Source organism: Mauremys mutica, chromosome 7 (assembly GCF_020497125.1).
Source record: "Mauremys mutica isolate MM-2020 ecotype Southern chromosome 7, ASM2049712v1, whole genome shotgun sequence".
Taxonomy (NCBI): domain Eukaryota; kingdom Metazoa; phylum Chordata; order Testudines; family Geoemydidae; genus Mauremys; species Mauremys mutica.
Window position 1 is genome coordinate 111151642 of NC_059078.1, and position 24085 is coordinate 111175726.

At 42.2% G+C, this 24085-nt stretch overlaps 1 protein-coding gene across 8 annotated transcripts in view; it reads right to left on the minus strand.

Moving 5' to 3' along the window:
- Positions 1 to 24085, minus strand: part of TACC2 (transforming acidic coiled-coil containing protein 2) — a 150351-nt gene that overhangs the window by 85590 nt on the left and 40676 nt on the right. The window contains exon 1 of one of the 8 annotated variants that reach the window (XM_045024292.1): positions 2766 to 2996. The exons of the other annotated variants lie outside the window; for them this stretch is intronic. Coding sequence (XP_044880227.1) covers positions 2766 to 2833 — 68 coding nt within the window. The 5' untranslated portion in view covers positions 2834 to 2996. Of the gene's footprint in view, positions 1 to 2765; positions 2997 to 24085 lie in introns of those variants that run through there. 8 annotated transcript variants of the gene reach the window in all.

Sequence of the window (24085 nt, forward strand, 5' to 3'; positions counted from 1 at the left end):
CATGGCAGAGATTATAATGTCAATAACCAGGTCTGAATTGCACAACTTTTATTATCATGCACTTCCCTTGGACTCTTTCCTTTTATCCCATTCAGAACTATGACCTTCCTTACTAAAAGTCAACTGTTTACTGCCAATGACGGAGTTACCAATAATCCCGGGCTAATGCAAAGAAAACTGATCAAAATGAAGGGTAAAAGTTCTATTATTTTTCAATTTGATTAAAGATTAATTTGATTAAACCTTCAGGAGCCAAATTAATAGAGGTTCACATAAGCCAGTTAGTAAAATATGTGGGAAGACAAATTTTTACAAAACCTAGCATCCCTTCTGACAAGTGCAAGTTGTACTTTCAACTGATTTTATGTGCATGTAGTATATCAAAACCTGTCCAAAATCTATGCTTGTTAAGCAATCTGTCTTTAAGAGATTTTTTCCCAAGTATCTCAGAACCTAATTCTCCTCTTATGCTGATTTGTTTAATCAGTGTAACTCCATTGACTCCAGTAGTGACTCCTAACTTACACTGTTGTAATCTAGAGGAGAATAAGGCGCAGAAAGTACAGTTATCATGGCCAACTCCACTAAGAACCAATCCTTGTTGGATCACAGAAAGGTTGCTTAAGATACAGTGAAACTTAACCAGATAGCTTACCACCTGATTTACCTGTGTCAGTCAGATATTTAGCTATCCAAACTGCCAGTATTGGCATCCACAATTTGTTTGCAGGTGCAAAGTTATATGGGTGCAATTTTGCAGGAGCCAAATGCACCCACGAAAAAGGGAGGCTGATCAGAAGCCTAGCAGCAAATGCAATTCAGGTACAGATATGCTCAATTTCATATCATAGCAGCTCTCCACAAGACAGAGCAACTAGATGCACATTTTGTCAGTATAGGCCCACACATATTCATGGAGAAAGAAAGGGGTCCCCATGCTTTAATAGCTTATTTTTCATAGCATGCAGTTTGGATCTTTTAGGAAATACTATATTTTCTTAATTCAATATTCTTTATTATTCATGTGCTACAAGACCATCAGCATCTTTTACTAACTATTCCCAAATACATCACCAGTTGTCTACTGACTTATGAACGGAAGGTTACGTCAGTGGTTCATACTAGGCACAAAGAGGTTACATTGAACTCCATAGCAATTCTTTTAAAGATAAAAGATCTAGAATATTATTTCTGTACACAAACATTGCTGAAAGATGTGACAGTTAGTGCATTTGACTTTCACTGTCCATAAGACAAGAACTAGTACTGTTTGATCAATGAGTTTTCAGGCTGTGATGCAACGAATTCTTAAAAGGCTCTGAAAATTATAAATGAAACAATGCACTATCCATATTGCCTGATAACGTGAGTCAATGTTAAAAAATAGATAGAGTGGTGTGTGTAGATGAAAACATAAATTTAAACAGGTTATAAAAGATAATGAAGCATCACTTCATTCCAATTTAGCATTAAAACAGATGCTTAATATGAGAATATTAGCATTACATAAAACAGGACTATATGGAAAATATCTGCACTGGTGTACTGGTGCTAAGAACAAAGGCTGCAGAAACCCATTTAGGCCAGTATCTTATGAATGTAATATAATAACAACTAAAGCTCTCTGCAGGGTACACTGGAATCTTAAAATAAGAACTGTTTGGCTTTATGATCAGGGTTAAAAGCCAGTTACTGTACTATTACTCCCCATTGACTCTGAAGACATTCTTATAAGAAACACAAAATGTTTAAGCACTCTGAGAACGTAAAAGATTTACATTAGGAAAAAGATGTTGCATTTAAAAAATATGTAAATAAAAATGAGCTAAATTAGGTCAGTTTTAGACACCTGCCTTTGTAATGACATACATTACGCTCACTAAAATGTATGTATCTTCCTGATGCTAAGTTAATTTCTGATCATGTTAATTAAATATGGTCTGTATAACTGAAACAATAAAAGACATGGCAAGTCTAATAAAAATCCATTGGAGATAAAGGCCACTTCCTTATACACTAGTTCGGTGGTTTACAGGGAAACCCCCCCACACACACACACACAGAATGCTGGCTAGTGAACTGATAAATCCACAAATAATAAATGATAAATTCCAGTTTACAAGTGGTAAATGACTTTGTTGTTAGTGTATTTGATATACTCTTCTGAAAACAAAATGGTACAGTGTTCTAAATGAGCAGTAATTGTTCGCTTTTTCCTTTTGCAAACACATCTACCATTCATGATTGCCTTTCAGTGAGAAGAGATCTAAGGACACCTTGTTATTATGATTCATCACAGGAAATAACAATAAGACGACATAGGTTGATGTTGATAAGGGTGATGTAAACTGAAAAAAACCCAAAAAACAAAAACGTCTGTATGGAAAGGAAAGAAGCCCTGGGGAAAAAGTGAGATGCAGCTACATGCTGTGCATTTTAAAGAGGAACACAGAGGTGATTTTAGCTGGAAATTGTCATTGTGTTTGATTGATTATGCATCCACACCATATAAAGGACAAACATATGGTATACAGCTACGACCTGACATAAATGAATTGAGACAGTGAGTCAACCCAGAATGCCTATGTGTTATGAAAGTATTAAAGAAATAGAATTGTCAAAACATAGCAAAACTTTAATTCTATCTTCAATTGAACACAATTAATATTAACAAAGGCTTCTCAGTATGCCATGTATGTAAAGTGCAGAAAGGTGGAAGGCCTGGCAATATGAAAAAGAAGGGAGCAAAGGTATTCTACACTTACATTGCCTCTGAAGGTTCCCGATTCAGGCTACTTATCTGTGCCTGCTGCAGAGACTGCGACCCTCCCATCCTCAGCGTGCCTTGAGCTGAAGCTAGCTGCAAGCAAGGCCAGCTTCCTTGTTAATTCCCGCAGCAAAAAAGCCCTGAGAGGTCTGACTGTAGTGGCTGCAATACTGCAGTGCAGATGGAAACAGCTGCTTGCATCAGTAGCAGCAATAGCAGAGGCACTTCAGCAGCAGCTTCTCTTCTCTGAACTGTTGCCAGGGGTTTATTTTTATTATTTTTTCCTGTCCAGATGAATATTATTTTAAAAATATAATAAAATCCCAACCAGTGTGCCAGGCACGCATGTTACCAACCATTAGTCATAAATGGTTCTATCAGCTACAATGAAGCACCTCAATAAACAGAACCACTGGCTATTGAGACCGACTTAAAAAAAAATGAAGACCCTCCCCTTAAGCACACATTGTCAGCTACTGTGGCTCCCCAAGGACCTACAGGCAGGACCATTATATTGTGTTGACTCAGCTGATTTGAAATGCAAATTAATTTTGTACTAATCATGTGCCTGCATTTCCTTTTAATAGTAAGCACATTGTATATTTCACAGTGATTACAGCAGACAGAATTAATGTATATTTTTATTATTATTATTAAAACAAAAGAGCTCATCCCTCTGGCAAAAATGGAATCTTCCATCAGGGAAAAAGGGAGAATGCCATGAAGAGCCAAGGTAAACAAGGCAATGTGTGAGCATACCAGGGAGCAGTTCGATCCAAAGATATTGTTACAGTTAACCATTTTGCTTCTGGGTGCGTGAATCTTCTTGCTAAATGATAAGCCGGGGAACCTCGGGAGTGATGCTGTTCATAGGCTGTGTGAGCTCGGGATATTTAAAATAAAAAAACAGCATTTCAAAAGCAATGGAGAAGTTTATCTTTCTCTTACTGCAAAGGTTTCAGTGTTTCAGGAATATCTTGTGTAAATTGCAGCTGCTGGAAGGCCTAGGCACCACCACTCTATCCACATTTCCATATTTGGCAAACACGTGGAGGCTCCATAAACAAATTACACTTCATATTTCCCAGAGATCAAAATGTCAGCAACAGTACTATCTACATTCAGGATCACTCTACTAAATCCACTAACTCCAGTGACTCTCGTGCTTTGAAGCTACATAGTTAACTTCAGTTAACTGGAAGAAAGTCAAGAGATTAGACATTAAAATAGAAATATTAAATCATTCTAACTGTAAAGTGTGTAGCAGTGTATTTCTTTCAGACGTCAATGAAGATGCCCCCATCTCTCCATGTACACACAGCTTAAATAGCTTTTGTGTTGTATTTTCTGCTTTCAAAAAATAGACAAAAATAACCCAGGGCTGACAAGTGCAGCACAGACAAGGACAAAGCATATTCCACACCATTTAAAACTGATCCTTACTAGGGACTTTGGACACTACCACAATAAGAATAATTAATAACAGTTGGCAATTATTTATTATAGCACTTCTCATCTTCATAAAGATTGCTTAATTCATCTTCACAATACTACCAGCAAAACATATATGAGATTCACCTCATTTTATAGTTGGAAAAAAATTGGGACACCAAAGTTTATCTCCAAATTGCCAAAGCATCCTCTAATTTTGGGTGCCTCCAGTTTTGGGTGCAAGTTAGACACCAGAAATTAAGAAGCCGCTTTTCAAAATTTGACCCTAACTTACTGGCCTAAAGAGACAGAGGTCATATCAATATCAAAGCCAAAAATATTTTTTTTTTAGGAATTCTAGGCTTCCAGTCCAGTCCCCAGACCACTGGACCATTTAGGATACCATAAACCAGGAGTGGCCAAACTTACTGACCCTCGAGACACATACAGGAATCTTCAGAAGTTCGAGAGCTGCAAGACACGCAGGGTGGTGCATGTTGGGATGCAGGGCTTCTGTCCCAATGCCCCCTGCCAGGCTAAAGCCTTTAGACCACCCTTCCTGCCGGGCAGAAGCCCCTAGTCCCACTATCCCGCCGCTGCAGGGCAGAAGCCCTGAGCTCCCCTTTGCCCTATCTTGTAGGCAGAGACTGGGGCGGGGGAGGAAAAGGGGGAGCTCCAGGAGCCACACTTTAACTGTAAAAGAGCCGCAGGTGGCTCCTGAACCACAGTTTGGCCACGCCTGCCATAAACAGTTACAACTCTGTAAAACAGATAGTAAAACCAGTAAAGTGTTCCTATTTTCTTAATTGTTTCACATTTTTGCATGCTCAGCATGTTAGGCACAAAAACTGAGCTACATTCATGCCTGGTATTACTGCACTAGCTTCAATGGAGGTATATCAGGCTAAGTGTTTATATAAACTGAAAGATTGTATCAAAATCCTTGTGAAAGTCAATCCAGCCTAATAAAAACATGACTCAGTTGTACTAATATTTAACAGCCATGTCACATATATGGCTATCAAATCAGGAGTGTTACTAACAATATAAAATGCGGAGTTTCAAGAGGGCAATGAAAATAATTTACTTTAGCAATAAATGTGCAAATATTAACATGACTCTAGTGTCTATCTAACACAGGAAGCAGTAACAGCCAGGAAGCTAGTATTGTGCTTCTGTTTTGGGGAAATTCCATTATGTTGAGGCTGTCACTCAATGTCAGTGTTATGTGCTATTTTAATACTGAGTTACTGGTTAACGCTTACTTCAATGTCATACGAACTTCCCACTGTGTTTATTTTTTATAGAGGAGAGGAAGGCAGACAAGAGTTTATCATACTTACTTTTAGAAAAATCCAACTGGGGAAAAAAACAACTGGGTTATCAGTTATGCTCTGAGAAGCACAAAGGATAATAGACGTATGTGTTCTATTAAGTGTAACACTAACAGCGCTTGCTAATGAACAACAAAAAACTAGTGAAATGGGCATTTAAGATGTGTTTTCTGGTTATATCAAGTTTCAGATGCATCAACATCATCATATAATATCTTGCTATGTTTCAGTTTTTCAAAGGTTACAAAAGCGCTATAAAAATTAACAAAATGTGTAGGGTCAAATACTGCACCATGCATCCCAGGGCAGGAAGTGATTGCAGGGTCAAGAGAACAGAATATTTATCCCACCCCAAACACACCTACATAACAGCAGGTCAAAATTCCCCATTGGCACTCATGAGAGCTGGATAACACACTCATCACAGAGGCTCAGGAGCTGCAAACTTTGAAGAATGCCATGACTCTGGCCTATCTGCACATATGCTATGCTTGGCACAACACTTTAGAGGGGTTGCACTCTGCTTCTTGCAGGAGCGGCAGTAAGGTGCATTGCAGAACACAACCTGCCCTAAGCCTCTGTCTCTGCACCAACAGCATGGCTATGAGACCCACTATGAAGACAGTTCCCCTTCCCCAAAACTGTTCCTACTTATAGACAGTACAGGATTTTTCCCTTAGCTCGAAAAAATAATTTTTTTCTAAGCAATTTGGATACAGCTGTAAAAACAGGAATGCTGAGTAAAAGTAGGGAGGTGAGTGGACCACTGGAATGCTGTGGCCAGTTCTGATGTCCATACTTTAAAAAGGAAGCTGAAAAACTGCAGAGCGTTTAGAGAATAGCTACAAGAACAGATGTCAAGTCCATAAGTGCCTATGTGTGAGAGGGAGCCCAGGCTGGTGCGTCAGAGGGCTCAGTGGTACCTTGGTTCCAGGTGGCGCCCCAGGGGTGAGTTAAGAATGTGAGTTAAGAAGCACAAGCTAAATGTTATCAAAGGGAAGGTTAAAAGGTGATTTGATTGTGGTCTTTTAGGCACTTATGCAAGGAGAATTTATCTGACATTTAACCGAATAGATGAAATCATGATAAGATCCAGTGGTGGTAACTAAAATCAGAAAAGAATATAAGCTTTTTTTTTTTTCCTTTGGAAGGTGAACACTATGATCACGGAAGATTGATAGACCAGGAAATGGAAGTCCTGTGTCCACAAAATAGGCACTGCTGCTGCTGCTTGTAGTATACAAGGTTTGCCCATATAGCCTCCCCACTGATCTACCAGGAACACATCCATGGGAGAATTAAGAACTCCCTATTTACTCCCTGGCCTCAGTCCATCTGCTGGTACTGTCAACAGAAATGATAATTAGTGCTGGATGTGATGGGTTGCCCCCGGGGTGCCACCTGGGACTGGGATACAACTGAGTCCTCTGACCCACCAGCCTGGGCTCCCTCTCACACTGTGCTGCTGTGACAAGCTGCAAAGCCCTCCAAGCTTGTACTTTCACCAGCATTCAGAAAGATAGGGACACAGTACTCAGCTGCATTTACAGCTACTGATAAATAAAGAAATGTGGTGTTGGGACATGGAGGAATATATGCCCTGTCCGCAGAGACTGGGCTGTCAATAAAGTTCATCCGTCTTGCCAATGAAAGTCAAAGTAGAAGAACTTTATTGATACCTGTGTCCATCAACAAGAACTGTGTTTGGGGGTGAATAGCACAGAGAGGAGCGCTCCTGCTAGCTCCTGCGAACCACCAGCCTCCCAGCCTAGGATCCCAGAGCAGTACCGTCCTGCCCTGGTCAAATCTGGCCATTATATGGGTTTAACACCCAGTCCGCCTCTCCCTCAATGTGAAGAGGACCCTGCACACTTGTGGTAACCAAGCTGAGATTTTCCCCAAACACCTTAGTCAAACACAGACTGCTTTGGATTAAAACACAAAATAAGTGTATTAACTACAAAAGGATAGATTTTAAGTGATTATAAGTGATAGCAAACAGATCAAAGCAGATTACCTAGTAAATAAACAAAACCGCAAACTGAACTTAACATACTAGATAGGTAGGATATGAATTACCAAATTCTCACCCTGAGTGATAAACAGGCTGGCAGATTCTTAAGGCACAAGCCTTTGCTTTGCAGCTTGGGTTTCCCAGATTTTCATACACAGGCTAGAAATCCCTTTAGCCTGGGACCGTCACTTCCCCCAGTTCAGTCTTTGTTCCTCAGGTGTTTTCAGGTGTGTTGTTGTAGGGAAAGTGAGGTACCATCATGATGTCATTTCCCCCTTTTATATCTTCTTCCCACTAGCTGGAAAGCTCTTTTGCTGTGATCGGGGTCAAATAGTTTCCAGTGCGTAGTGCTACCTCTGAGAAGCTTTTATTGTACACAGTTCCTGGGGTAATCCTTGTGCTTGCAGGCATTTCCTCAATAAGCCATTAACATTGTTTGGCCTTTTTATTGTTGTATCTAAAAGGCTGCTTGTGGGTATTTTCAACCTCACAATATGTTTCAGTAACACATACATAGCCAAACTTCACATACGATGACAGCACATACAATCCAATGAGATATTAATGTCTAGCAGATCAAGACTTTTAGAATGATAACTCACAAGGCACACTTTGTGCAAAACATATCCTAATTATATGACATTGGTGAATACAGGGATGCCAGGGTGTCACACTGGGTTTTTATGATACAGGGACTAGACTGAGACCACAACTAATTTTGCAAGGACTTGACAGTAACCTCAGATACACAGACATGCCTCACGATGTCCTTTATAAAACATGATCTCACAGAAGTGATGGTTTCCAGGCACATAGTGGCACCGATATTGGCCCATGCAGTTCAAAGTCATTCAAAGACACTAATGTCACAAGGGACCATCATGACCATCTAATCTGACCTCCTGCACATTGCAGGCCACAAAACCTCACCCACCAACTCCTGTAATAGACCCAAAACCTCTGGCTGAGTTACTGAAGTCCTCAAATCAGGATTTAAAGACTTCAAATTACAGAGAATCTGCCATTTACACTAGTTTAAATCTATAAGTAACCATGCCCCATGCTGCAGAGGAAGGTGAAAAAACCCCAGGGTCTCTGCCAATCTGACTCTGTGGGAAATTCCTTCCTGACCCCAAATATGGCAATCAGTTGGATCCTGAGCATGTGGGCAAGACCCACCGGACAGTCATCTGGGAAAGAACTCTTTGTAGTAACTCAGAGCCCTCCCCATCTGATGTCCCATCACCAGCCATAGCATTCACAGATCAGCTATATGTCATTGTAGGCAGTCCCATCATACCATCCCCTCTATAAACTAATCAAGCTCAGTCTTGAAGCCAGTTAGGTTTTTTGCCCCTCACTGCTCCCTTGGAAAGCTGTTCCAGAACTTCACTCCTCTGATGGTTAGAAACCTTCATCTAATTTCAAGCCTAAACTTGTTGATGGCCAGTTTATATCCACTTGTTATTATGTCCACATTGACACTTAACTTATATAACTCCCCTCCCTTCCTGCGATGTATCCCTCTGATGTATTTATAGAAAGCAATCATATCGCCCCTCAGCCTTCTTTTGGCTAGGCTAAACAAGCCAAAGTCTTTGAGCCTCCTCTCATAAGTTTTGCATTATTCTGATAATCCTAGTAGCCCTTCTCCGCACCCGTTCCAGTTTGAATTCATCTTTCTTAAACATGGGAGACCAGAATTGCACACAATATTCCAGATGAGGTCTCGCCAGTACCTTGTGTAATGGAACTAATGCTTCCCTATCTCTACTGGAAATAACTTGCCAGATGGATCCTAGGACTGCATTTGCCTTTTTCACAACCACATCACACTGGCAACTCACAGTCATCCTGTGATCAACCAATACACCCAGGTCTTTCTCTGTCACTTCCAACTGATAAGTTCCCAGCTTATAGCAAAAATTCTTGTTGTTAGTCTCTAAGTGCATGACCCTGCACTTTGCACTACTAAATTTCATCCTATTTCTATTACTCCAGTTTTCAAGATCATCTAGATCTTTTTGTATGATATATCTGGTCCTTATCTGTATTGGTAATTCCTCCCAATTTTGGCCTGGTCTACACTACGCGTTTAAACCGGTTTTAGGAGCATTAAACCGATTTAACGCCACACCCATCCACACTAATAGGCCCTTTATATCGATATAAAGGGCTCTTTAAACCGGTTTCTGTACTCCTCCCTAACGAGAGGAGTAGCGCTAATATCGGTATTACCATATCGGTTTAGGGTTAGTGTGGCCGCAAATCGACGGTATTGGCCTCCGGGCGGTATCCCACAGTGCACCACTGACCGCTCTGGACAGCAATCTGAACTCGGATGCAGTGGCCAGGTAGACAGGAAAAGCCCCGCGAACTTTTGAATATCATTTCATGTTTGCCCAGCGTGGAGCTCCGATCAGCACGGGTGGCGATGCAGTCTGAAATCAAAATCCAAAAAGAGCTCCAGCATGGCCGTACGGCTGTGATCGCTGTATGGGCAGGCAAATCTGGTCTATCAGAGCTCCGTTACAGAAGACAAAATTCCAAAGCATTTTAAAAAAATCTCCAGACAGACGCCATAGAAGGGACTCAGCGCACTGCTGCGTGACAAGCGTAACGGAAAGCCAAAGAATCAAATGGACGCTCATGGAGGGAGGGAGGACTGAGGACTCAAGCTATCCCACAGTTCCTGCAGTCTCCAAAAAGCATTTGCATTCTTGGCTGAGCTCCAAATGCCTGTAGGGTCAAACACATTGTCCGCGGTGGTTCAGGCCATAGCTCGTCAATTTACACCCCCCACCCACTCCCAAAAGTAAAAGGGAAAAAAATTGTCTCTTGACTCTTCTAAATGTCACCCTATGTCTACTGAATGCTGCTGGTACACGCGATGCTGCGGCACTCAATTGCAGTATCCTCTTTCCCCCTCACTGGTGGTAGATGGTGCAATATGACTGGTAATCGTCCTCATCATCAGCCTTGTGGCAGATGGTGCTGCACAATAGGACTGGTACCCGTCCTCATCATCAGCCCGTGAGTGCTCCTGGCTGGCCTCAGGTGAGGTCGGCTGGGAGTGCCTGGGTAAAAAACTCCTGGTCATTCCCAGTAGATGGTACAGAATGGCTGGTAACCATCTTCATCATAGCAATAGGGGGCTGAGCTCCATCAGCCCCCGCCCTTCATGTGTAAAGAAAAGATTCTGTACTGCCTGGACTATCATAGCAGTGGGATGCTGGGCTCCTCTCCCCCACACTGCTTAATGTCCTGTCTGGACTATCATAGCAGCTGGAGGCTGCCTTCCCCTCATTTTATCTCACTAACAAGTCACTGTTTCTTATTCCTGCATTCTTTATTACTTCATCACACAAATGGGGGGACACTGCAACGGTAGCCAATTTACAAGGGTATGGTAGATGGTACAGAACGGCTGATAACCATCTCTGCAATCATGCAAAAGCAAATGAATGCTGCTGTGTAGCGCTGCTGAATCGCTTCTGTCAGCGGCATCTATTACACATACGGTGACAGTGACAAGAGGCAAAACAGGCTCCATGCTTGCCATGCTATGGCGTCTGCCAGGGCAATCCAGGGAAAAAGGGCACGAAATGATTGTCTGCCGTTGCTTTCCCGGAGGAAGGAATGATTGACGACATTTACCCAGAACCACCCGCGACAATGATTTTTGCCCCATCAGGCACTGGGATCTCAACCCAGAATTCCAAGGGGCGGGGGAGACTGCGGGAACTATGGGATAGCTACGGAATAGCTACCCACAGTGCAACGCTCCAGAAGTCGATGCTAGCCTCGGACCATGGCCGCACACCACCGAATTAATGTGCTTAGTGTGGCCGCGTGCACTCGATTTTATACAATCTGTTTTACTAAACCGGTTTATGTAAAATCGGAATAATCCCGTAGTGTAGACGTACCCTTTGTGACATCCACAAATTTTATTAGTACACTCCCACTTTTTGTGCTAACATCATTAATAAAAATATTAAATATGTTTGGCCCCAGGACTGATCCCTGAGGAACTCTACTAGTAACCTCCCTCCAGCCTGACCCATTGTAATCTCCCCTTTAACCAATTCCTTATACACCTTTCAGTTCTCTCACTAATCCCCATCTTTTCCAATTTAATTAATAATTTCCCATGTGGAACTGTGTCAAATGCTTTACTGAAATCCACGTAAATTAGATCTACTGCATTTCCTTTGTCTAAAAATCAATTATCTTCTCAAAGAAGGAGATCAGGTTGGTCTGGCATGATCCACCTTTTGCAAAACCATGTTGTATTTTATCCCAATTACTGTTAACCTCTATGTCCTTAACTACTTTCTTTTTTAAAGTTTGCTCCAAGACCTTGCATACAATTGAGGACAACACTAACAGGCTTGCAGTTTCCTAGAATACATTTTTTTCCTTTTCTTAAAAATAGGAACTATATTAGCAATTCTCCTGTCGTAGGGTACGGCCCCCAAGTTTACAGATTCATTAAAAATCCTTGCTATTGGGTTTGCAATTTCATGTGCCAGTTCCTTTAACATTCTTGGATGGAGATTATCTGGGTCCCTCAGTTTAGTCCCATTAAGCCAGAGGCAGGCAAACTACAGCCCGCGGGCCACATTCGGCTCACAGGACTGACCTGCCCAGGCCCCGAGCTCCTGGCCCGGGAGGCTGGCCCCTGGCCCCTCCCCTGCTGTCCCCCCTTCCCCACAGCCTCAGCTTGCTCCGCCGCCGGCATAATGATCTGGGCAGCGGGGCTATGAGCTCCTGGGGCAGTGCAGCTGCAGAGCCTGCCCTGACCGGCTCTGTGCTGCGTGGTGGCGGCGGCATAGCCCGGCTCCAGCCGAGCGGGGTGGCTGTATCGCCACCAGCCACCGATGCTCCAGGCAGCCCGGTAGGGGGACAGGGAGCGGGGTGGGAGGTTGGATAGCGGGCAGGGGAGTTCAGGGTGGTGTTCAGGAGGCTGGGGTATGGACAGGGGTCAGGGCAGTCGGAGGGGACAGGGGGTTGAATGGGGGAAAGGGTCCCAGAGGGCAGTCAGGAAGAAGGGGGGATTGGATGGGGGGCAGGGAGCAGTCGGGGGAGGGGTTCCGGGGGAAGTCAGGGGACAGGGAGAAGGGGTGGTTGGATGGGGCAGGGGTCCTGGGGGGCAGTCAGGAATGAGAGGAGGGGTTGAATGGGGTGGCGGGGGTCCAGAGGCGATCAGGGAGTGGGTGTGTGTGGATGGGGCAGAGGTCCCCAGGGGGCTGTCCGGGAACAGGGTGGGTTGGTTGCGGCAGGAGTCCCAAGGGGCGCAGATAGGAGGTGGGGGCCGGGCCACAACCCCCTCCCCTAATTTACTGAACCCCCTCCCCTAACCGGCCCTCCATACAATTTACAAAATCCGATGCGGCCCTCAGGCCAAAAAGTTTGCCCGCCCCTGCATTAAGCTGTTTGAATTTGACTTCCACCTCAGATGTGGTAATTTCTACTTCCATATCCTCATTCCCATTAGCGACCCTGCCACTCCACCATTAGCTCTTAATTACCTTTATTACAAACTGAGGCAAAGTATTTGTTTAGGTGTTGGGCCATGCCTAGATTATCTTTAGTCTCCACCCCATCCTCAGTGCTTAGTGGCCCCAATTCTTTCCTTGTTTTCTTTTTATTTATATAGCTATTGAACCTTTTAGTATTGGTTTTAATATCCTTTGCAGGGTCCATCTCTGTCTGGCTTTTGGTATACACTTTCTAACTTCCAAGAGGTAGCTTTCCTTTCTGTTCTGTCCCATCTTCCATTCCTGGGAACCCAATTGTGTTGTCACAAAGGAAAAATGTTGGGATACCAACATGGGGCAGAACATTTACGTTATCAACATTTAAAAAATCATAACTTTCACTCCATCCACCACTTTTTATTTAAGCAAAGGATACATTTTGGCCCTAAATTAGTGACCAAAACCAACATTTTTAAACCTGCGCATCTACTGTTAATCACTTAAAACCATATTTAGGCACCTAAATGTGTGACCTGATTCAGCAGTGGTTGGACCCACAAACCTGATTGAAGTGCCTGGGTGCCCAGCACTTGATTTAGGTTCCTAGCTTTAAGCACCCAATTTAAATATTTTGTCTTCAAGAAGCAACACTGGACAAGGCTGAAAATGGGGGAACATTCCAATGACAAACGTTTATTCCTCAGACATCCTTGTGCCTAATGTTGAGGCTTTGGAATGCTGCTGTTTGTCTTAAGAAAATGTGCCAATAAACAGAGGACAGACTTTGTTTTTATACTGAATCCAAGAATGTGAAATGCATTTGTATGGCATCAGTGCTGAATCCTAACAATTGGATGGCATACTGGGAAAGAAACTGTGTCAAAACCACTAGTGAGGGTCTAACAGAACTATAGTAGATAAAATCCAAATCATGCACCTTTTAATCAGAGTTACAGGGAAAACCAATGACAGGGAAGGCTAGCCACACCTCTGAGAAATGGTCAGCACTTGGTATTTACATCTCAGGAAATATAACATTTTAGGGGCTATGTCAACAATCCATGACAGCTAGGGCCCCAAAGAAGTGATCAGGATACTGTTACCCTTCCCTCTGCTCCCCTCATCTGCTCTCTCGACCCACTGCCTGTTCAGAAAGCCTCTCTACAAACACTCCTTCCCTCCTCTCCTATAGACTCTCCCTTACCAGGTTCCTTCAGCCAACTACAAAGAACCACCTCCACAGCTTCCTCTGTGTAGGAGCCCCAGACCCATCTGCCCCCCGGTCCGTTTCCTCCTACTGTGCTAAGCAAAGGGTGAGCAGCAGTGATAGTAGAGTCAAGCTTGAACCCTCTCAATTACTTTCCTACATTCCTGCAGGTAACACCAGGAAGATCCCATATTCAGCTTTTGTAGGGAGAAAAACTGGCCCCTCATAGTCCCCTCCGCGCTTGCTTGCTGTTACCATGTGAAGGAAGGCTTTAGGAGAACTACGTTAACCTGGGCCTGATGCCACCCACTAACACTGCTCCTCTCCGGTCCTGCTTGAGCAGCATCAACCCCAGTTTGAGCCTACTGTACCCAGAGGTCCAAAACTCTGTCCTTACACCAGTGTAAATCTGAACTAATTCCTTGAGTTGGAAGGATTTACACCAGTGCAGAATATTTGGGTCAGTTTTTTTTTTTAAATGGGGACATTATTAGTAGGATTTAGCCGCACTAATTCCTGAATTACCAGCCACGCCTATAAAGGAGATATCGCAAACAAATGGCAATTTCCATATCTGCATTCTACATTCATTTAAGAAAATTCAATAGAAGAGGTGAAGACTTGGTTCATGTCCCATGAATAGATGGGGAGCACAAAGAGAAAGTTTAGAGAAAGTGTTTCTAATACAATGCTGAGTCCTACACAGCTCTGGCAAACCACCACCACAGAAAGGAGACAGCCTGGGAATTAGTCAAGCAAAAAGGTTAACGAAAAGCAAGCAATATCCATCTGTTCTCACTTCAGAGTTTGCACTGTGGATTAAAGCAATATTAGGGTGTGACACTGGCAGACCTGGTTCCAACTCATGCCAAGGCCCCTATGCCTCAGCTGAACACCAACAAATGCGTAGCAGGAAACCAGTCTGGCTCACCTGTGTGTTAATGTTGTTAAAACAGGTTTTCGGTTTATGAAAATATGTTTAGTGTTTATACTTTATGAAATGCATGTATATTGCTACATGCATTAATCTCACGGTAGCTCACGTTAAAAGGTAATAATTAAATGTTTTCTCTGAAACCAATCAGGAGAGAAGCATTACCAAGTGTGAAATACTAGTTTACCCCAGGAGGTGTTATTTCCTGCCCAAAAAAGGAAGGCCCATAGACACCAGACAAACCATGTGGAATGTCAGAGGACAAAAGACTTTGTTGACTGCTCCCTCTATACCCATGGAGAGGAGACGTACACGAGGACTCATCATCAGCTTGAACGTTGGTGGAAGGGAATAAAAATCCCTGACCAGAAGAAGCTGTATCACTATGCTGCTTGGACTTTGGGAGGGCAATATTTCTAAGCATAAGCAAGGGGTCCCCAGCTGCCTAGTTCGGGTTAGCTCTAGAGAACATATAGAGCTTGCCATTACAGCAGCTTCTATTACTTTTTGGAACCTAAGGCTAACTCATTGGTGCATATAGGTTTGCCTGGTTTAAGCTTGTAAATAACTCTCACTTCCTTCTTTTAATTAATAAAAAATACATTTATTATTGGATTGGCTAGAAGCATTATCTTTGGTGTAAGATCTAAAGTGCAATTGACCGGGGGTGACTGGTCCTTTGGAACTGGGAGTAACCTGAATATTGTTGTAATTTTTGGTGTAAGGGATCATCTGTCTCAAAGGCAAGTGTGCCTAGGTGGCAAGATAGAACAGAGTACCCAAGGGCAATGTCTTTGACTCCATGTTAAGGCTTGAGAGGTTCAAGCATGTTGCAGTGCTTGAGAGGTTCATACTTGATACTTGGTTGGTGAAATCTAAGTGTACTATTCACAACCAGCCCCCGGGGTTTGTGTCCTGCTTTTTAATGGTCTGCCTGGAGGATGGTACTGCAGAAGTTGGGAAAAAAGCAGACATCTTAGTCTTCCCGGAAGAGCAAGAGTCAGACTAACTCTAACAGCTAATAACGCGAGACTTTCAAGCAGGGCCTGGGCGAGTGGAAAAGAACTGTAAGAGATGCTGTTTTTCGATCTTGTGTTAAATAAGAATAGAATGCAGACTGTAGCAGAAATTGCTAAGAAAAGTAAAATATCAGAAAGGAATATGTATAAATAAAATGCAGTTTACCAAGTGTGAAATACTTGGTTGATCATTACTGTATGTCACAAAAGGTATAAATGTTTACCTTAATTGTTTATCTAACCAAGACCTACCTTGGGAGGGGAAACTCTCCCAACTAATTGCAGCTGCTCAAAATAAACTGCCTCTGGCTTATTGCTTTAACCCCAGAAAGTGAGAACTTGTTTTTCTCCCCCAGTATTCACCCTTTTGAGCCACTCCAGACAACTTGGCACAGGAAAATTCACTTTTCTAACATCCCAGATATAGAAAAGCTTACCTTAAAAATGCTAACAGTTTTTGTTCCATCTGGTTTTCTAACACTGGTAAGACATTAATCCGATGTCACCAAAATTGTGGCACCTATGTTCAAGAGACTTGGTGTCATATAAGAAGTGTCTAATGACAGCCATCAAGCATGTCTTTGATCTATGATCTATAGGTCAAACACAGACCTGGTTAAATTGAATGAGTGTACTAACTACCTTTCATTCAGGCTAAATAAAAAGAACAACTGAATGTCCCTTAGTGTAGTGACAGCTGAAACAATAAGGAGCCACTGCCCAAGGCAATGAACCACATTGCAAGGCTGATCAAAAATTAAACCATGTGGGCCAAGGGAACTGATTCTGTGGGATGACTTCAAATACAGGAACTAGGGGATTGATTGGTTGCAGCTGTGTTTGCATGTGAGAAAGGCAGAAAGTCATCAGAGAGCAAGAGAAGCAGTGGTGGGTGTGGTCCTGAGAGAAAGCTGAAAGACAAATTGTTGGGGGCACAGTACTCACTAGAAAGGTGGACTTGGATTTTGGAACAAGGAAATTGCCTCTTGTTTGTTCCTACTGTGTTCAGGGAAACAAGACTGTGTAAATAAACATGATTGCAACAAAGCAATACCTGACTTGTATCATCTTTCATCTCATAACAGAAATAACCCTGCAAGGCCCCAAATATTGGCTAACTACTCAGGACAAAAAGGAAAAATAGTACTGTTTTAGATTATGCTCCCACAGTGGGTGGTGTGGACCAGCCAATAGGATTGAACAGTTTAAACCATAATGAAAGAACTCCCACATCTCTGCAGAAATACTGTACAAAAGATCAAACAGATCTGCAGATTATAGTTAATGAGGATAACAAATGCAACTAGATGAAACACAAAGTTACAAATTCAGATCTTTGATTGGCATCACAGAAGCACAAGTAACTTGAGGCTTGAAATGACATCAGAATACTAACACTGATATACAGTTGACTCATCCATCTGTATTAGTACTCTGGGAATAATGATGTAAACGTTATAAGCTCTGCCACATTTTGTAAAGCAGAATATTTTGTTTGAATTCCCTGTTGTGTGAAAATTATGGAACCCTGTATAAGCAGGAGCAACCCCAAATAAAGTCAGTGGAGCATCACCTGTTATGCCAGTGGTGAATTCGATCTGATTATGCTGCAATGAAAAGAGAGTAAAGTGTCTCTGGCACAATGGGCCAGTTGATTTGGTTATTAACCAAAGGTTGGTTGCTCTAAAGCAGTTGGGGATATAACCATTTCCAATTTAGATCCAAACTACAGAATTGGAAAGGGTCCACCAGCGCGGTAAAATTGCAGGGTTGGAATCTTAAATTGTGAACTCTTCATGTGTGCTTGTACAGCACAATGGGGCTCTAATCCTCTTTGGGGTGTCTATACATGACTAATGCAAACAACAAATACCACCATCCAATGACACAGGATGGTCATACCAATTGTCAAAATTACCCATTAACTTAAAGATGTGACATAAAGCATTTATAATTATGCTGCATATCATTCTTCTAGATTAATGCAATATGCATAGTCGGATAATTTGTATTGGTACTCATTTAATTAATTAAAAATAGAGTATATCAGGATTTTTAATTTAATAGGATTAACATGTTCAACATATTTTCCCCTGTCAATTCAAAGAAAAAAATATTTAAGTACATAAAAAGGATACAATGAGAATGGCCATTGAACTCACAAGAAAAGGAAGTCTGACTGATTAAAATATATTTCTAAAAATGCATCTATTGATCACTGTTTGCCAAGTTCAGTTGATAAGGGCTCTGCTGAATCTAAACTGAATGTGAGATCAATAGCATTAAAAATTATGAAAGAAAGAACTAGCATACCAACATAGTCTTTGAAACATCCTGTGTCTGGAACCCACTGTAAAGCTAACAAAAAGGCATGCAAATGAGGTCTTCTGGGACTCCAGCTCTAGCTGGTGTCTTTTAGATGAGCTAGCAATTAATTATGACTGATAAGATGATAGCTGCACATGTTAAAGGCAACAGGATATTTTAGGGAGGAAATAAAGAAAATCTACAGGGTGGTAAAACACCATGGGCCGGATCACCCCCTCCCACAGGGAACACCTCAGGATGGGAACTTACCAATTCACTGTGCAGAATCGTAGACTGTAGTTTCACCAAAGGAACAAGGAATATGACTTTCCAATCATGTGGACATATGGGAGAACCCTGAAGATCTATGCTGTCATTGGCTCCCCACCTGCTCCTTTGCCTTCCTCTCCAACTGGGATAAAGAGTGCTGAGTACAAGTTAGTGCTGCAATGAGCATGCAATTCAGCTGGAATTTTTTTAAATCATGCTACTGTATGTCACCAACTGTGATCAGAGGTGCTGGAACAATCTGTATAGTGGGGTGCTGAGAGCAATTGAACCAAACTGTAAACCCTTTATATGATGGAAACCACTTCAAGCCAGGGGGTGTAGCAGCACCTCCAGCACTCCTAGTTCCAGCCTCTATGACTGTGAGTCTTTAAAGTGAATCACATCTGAGTTCAGGTTTCTTTCCAAGCATTTTGCACATCTCTAGGTCTAAGGTTCCACCAGATCGAGCCAAGAGCACCGTGGAGATGGACAGCTTGAGCAGCTGTGGTATTCTCCTCAGGGAGCCCTCCCTAGCTGGGTCTTTTCAGGAGAGATTCTGAAGGAGCCCTACTCTGAATGAATAATTAAATAATGAAGCAGGATGAGAGGAGCAGACCAATATGGTATTTTGATTGGTGTGACTCACTGTCATGACTGGGGGAAGGGGAAGAACTATGAAGGTTGAGAATAACTTTTTTTTCCTCTACAAAAAAATGGCTTCTGACAAAAAAACAGAACATATGGGGGAAGTGTTTGCTTTATTTTTCATGGGAAACTAAAGCTGAAATTTGGCTGATAACTGAAAAGTCTTGGGATTTGGCAGTTTCTGGGTTCACCAATACAATTTGTTCCAGCTAAGGTACATTTTAAAGATGGATAACACCAGAAGCAATTTTTTTTGTTGATTTATTCACACAGTATTTTAAGCCCCATGGGCAGATAGCAATTAGACATTCCCCCCTCATGGAGAAATTTATTTGTCAAGAATAATATATTTAAATCAGGGCAATGCTTCTGTGTTATCAGTCTCTGCAAACTTTAGCCCTATCACATTACTGTTAATAAGTTTCAGTCCCCATAATCAGTAGATTTACTAGGCCAGAATTCCAGAAAACAGCATGAAAAAATATGTATTCACTTGTTTGCCTGATTTGTGCATGCAGTGTTTGCAATGTGCATGCAGTTGTGCCGGTTTCAGAAAAACCATATGTAACTTCTCACATACAATAGTGTACAACAAATGTGAAAATTATGTATTCATTTGCTGTGACATTACAACATGGTGTCATTTAGATTTTTTTTTAATTTGTACTATATTATTTTATTTACTTTAACATTAATTATAAATGCAATTATTAACATGCATGGCTCTATTAGCATTGTACCGGCTTCATAATGTGAATTGATATAATTCACTTTAAAGGAGGAATAGTGAAACTGACTGTATACAAATTACTGACAAATGCCCCAAACCAACAAATTGGTAAAACGGCATACAGATTATTTTCTTGTAATCTCAGTTGTAGTACCTACAGTACATAAAAAAATCAGACTGATTTTAATTAGACGATGCATCTAATACATAATGCAAAACATACATTTCTATTTTGTTTCTCTCTATATATTCAAGTGTCTTTAAGGACTTGAAAAAAGGCCCACAAAAATCAAGTACATTTAGCACAAATGACAAGTTTTCCTTACAGAGGCTGAGATTCCAAAACTGCATTGACACTGGCAAAATTGATCACCTTAATTTTTCAGTGTTGGAATCTGAAATGCAGAAAAGACTCGGCTGTTTGTCAGCTAAGCCAGCACTACGCCAGGGTAGATGAAATGGTGGCAAAATGCTTGAGTCTTGCCTTCACTAGATCTTCCACTGTTGCAATTACTGGCGTAGCTGCACTGGTAGTGAATTACTCAGTGCAAACAAGGACTCGCAGTCTGTTCTATTTGTAAGGCTATTGATTTCAGTGACAGATAAGAGCATGCTAGTAGGGCAGGATGACAGGTAGACTCCACCATGCAGATCTAGGGGAACATTATCACTCATAATTCTATTGCTCTAGAGTAACCAATCTGTGGTCACCTAGAAGTTCATGGGCCAAAATCGATATTTGAGCAAAAAACACCCCACAAACAACAAATCTCCAGTGGAAGTCTACCTGCATAAAGGTTCAGTTAACACTGAGAATTTGGGTCAGTGGACATTTTACCTGAGCAAAATCTATGCAGGAACTTGGGAATCTGGCCTTCCAGATTCTTGGTATATTACACCTGGGGCTAATTCTTGGTTCTAATTCTCCTGCACTAAACAGCCATCATTTCAATGCACATTGTTTTGTTTCTTGTTACTATTAGAGATATTCACCTCACTTATGCATCATGCAGGCTAGATGTACATTAGAGGTTTATCAAGACCCCATTCACACAATTCTACTTCTCTTCTAACAAAAGCCACTTTGTAACACCAAGGTCTTGTTGTTTTACATTTGTATATCCGCTGTGCAGTTTCCATCTTATTTGCTCAGTACACTTGTCAAACCAAACAGAATGATGCATCCCTTCTAAGAGAGTCAAACTCACTCATGGGGGGCGGGGAGAGTCTTTTTTTTTTTTTATTGCTTTAGACATTGTAATCAAAGCCAGAGAGGAATGAAAAGTAATCTTTGATTCTAGGATTATTTTTGTTGGTGATTCTAAATGAGGGAGACATGCAATGTGAAGAGGATACATCTTGATTCTGTTGAAGCAAGTCATCCTCCAAGGCCCGAGAAAAGCAGAAAACTAGCTTTCACTACAGCATCAACTGAACCTAACCTGCTTCTGTAACTTCCATGTCAAGTCCTGTGTGCAACTCCAATGAAGTATCCTTACCACTTCCCAGGGAAACCTTATGAAAATAGCCTTTCAAAGCCAATAATGAGGGAGTAGGGACAAACTGTAAAAGTAACAAAGCTGTTCCAAGTATTTCTTGGTTTCAGATAGATGATGTGTTACAACAATTCAAATTAATTCCATGAAAACCAGTCCAACCTGATCACAACTTGATCTAATTGTGACTGCTACAACATGCGTTTAACTACTGAGATGCTGGTTCAGATATCAGAGATGAGGCAAGATGGAGGTACCCTAACCATCCAGCTCCTCAGCATAATCTGATTCTCTAGGTTTATGAAAAGGAAAATTGGAAATATGGGGTCTGGAAAGAGAGACCATTCCAGTTATATACTTGATACATTGCTCACCATGTAGTCAAATCCTGAGCTTACTAAAATCAATGACAACTCTCCACTGTCTTCAACAGGCGCAGGATTGGATCCACAGTGAGAATACCTTCCCCACAGCTCATTGGTCCCTTATTGTTTCCCCTTTTGTCATCTCTAAGGGGAAAAAGAGTCATTCAAATGAAGATACTAACATATGTAACATGAGTATCTTGGATGAGTGTATTTTGCATATCGAACCATCATCACAGCCCTCAGGATCAACTTCTGATTATTTAAACAAAGATAAAATTGGATTATGGACACAAATCTCTCCCTGATTTTAGTAGGAGATTTACCTGCACATGAAAAATGGGATCAGGCAATCACTGGGTACATACTTGTGTTTTGTTTGCAAGCAATGTATTTAGTGACATGACTAGGGTCAAATTGAGCTTTGTAGGTCTCCTGCAAAATATTTTTAGGTTTTCTTTTCCAATCTTTACAGATCTATTTTATGCTTCTGTAACACTGACAGAGCGTGGGCATCAGCAGGCGAGATTGAACCTGGGAGCTCTGGAGCTTAGTGCATGAGCCTCTACGGCATGAGCTAAAAGCCATATAACTCTTATCTAAGGGTATGGCTACACTTACGGTTTGCAGCGCTGGTAGTTTGCAGCGCTGGTCATCCAGCTGTGTAGGAGCAGCGCTGGTGTGTGGCCACACTCACAGCTACCAGCGCTGGTGTGTGGCCACATTTGCAGCATTAGCAGCGCTGCTGGGAGTGATGCATTATGGGCAGCTATCCCAGCATTCAAGTGGCCGCAACGTGCTTTTCAAAAGAGGGGGGTGGAGTGGGGTCTAGTGTGACAGGGAGCGGGGGGAGAGAGAGAGTGGATTTTTGGAGCCAACACTGTGTGTTTAGCTTCCTGACTTGAAAAATCAGAACATGTTTCCAACCTCTTAGTCTTAACTCTTAATTGCAAACAGCCTGCAGCCAACACGACTCCCCGCTGTTTCATTCCCTCCCTGCCTGCCTCTCATTTGATTGTTTACAGCCAGGTACAGATGATCACAGCAAACAGGAGCTCTGTTTGTTTTTTAGATAAGCGGCAACGGCAACGGAGCTCCGTGTTCACAACAAAACAAAGAGAGGCTGCATAACAAAACAAAGAGAGTAATTTATAAAAGCATTCTGGGATACACCTTATACCCTGGAGGCCAATCACAGCGCTGGTGTGTGGCCACACTTGATGACCAGCGCTGCAGCACCAGCGCTGGAATCCTTATTCCCCATGCTGAGTGAGGTGTACGGCCAGCGCTGCAGCCAGGGAGTTGCAGCGCTGGAAGTGCCCTGCAGGTGTGGCCACTTACTAATTGCAGCGCTGGTGGAGGCTTTCCAGCGCTGCAAATCGCCAGTGTAGCCATACCCTAAGGCTGTAGAGCAAACTCATTAATCTCCCTCTCTCTAAATGGTCTCAGAGGCACTAGATAAGACAGAACACCACGCCCAGGAGGTGTGTGGGTTACATATTTCCCCTATCTGAGTAAGCGCTTCCCAAGCTCCAGACACTTCCCAGTTGAAATCCCGGACAAGTCCCGACTTCTATGTTAGGCAGGATCGAATCGGGGATCTCTGGAGCTTAGTGCATGAACCTCTCTACTGCATGAGCTAAAAGCCAACTGGCCCTTTGCTAAGGCTGTAGATAGCTCTCTCACTCAATACCACATCCAGGAGGTGTGTGGGTTACACTTCTATAACAGCAGTGTCATTAAAACCCTTTCACATGTTTTATATTTAATGTAATAAGGCTTAGTACTTGCCTAATGGCCTGCAAGTTCAAGCCACACCATACTGTTATGCAGATAAAGAGGCATTAAAGCATTGTTTTTGTAGGAAACATTTATACAGACTTTGGCCGCAATTCTGGAAACACTAAATGCATATGCTTAACAGTAGTTTATGCATAAGATTATGCTTACGGGGTGGTTCATGGGACTAAAGTTAAGCACATGCATAAGCATTTGTTTTCCTCACTAAGAATCAATTTGGTTATAGAAGAAACAATGGGCTAGACCTGTCCCTTTCATTTTGCTCCGGTGGTGAAACTGGGAT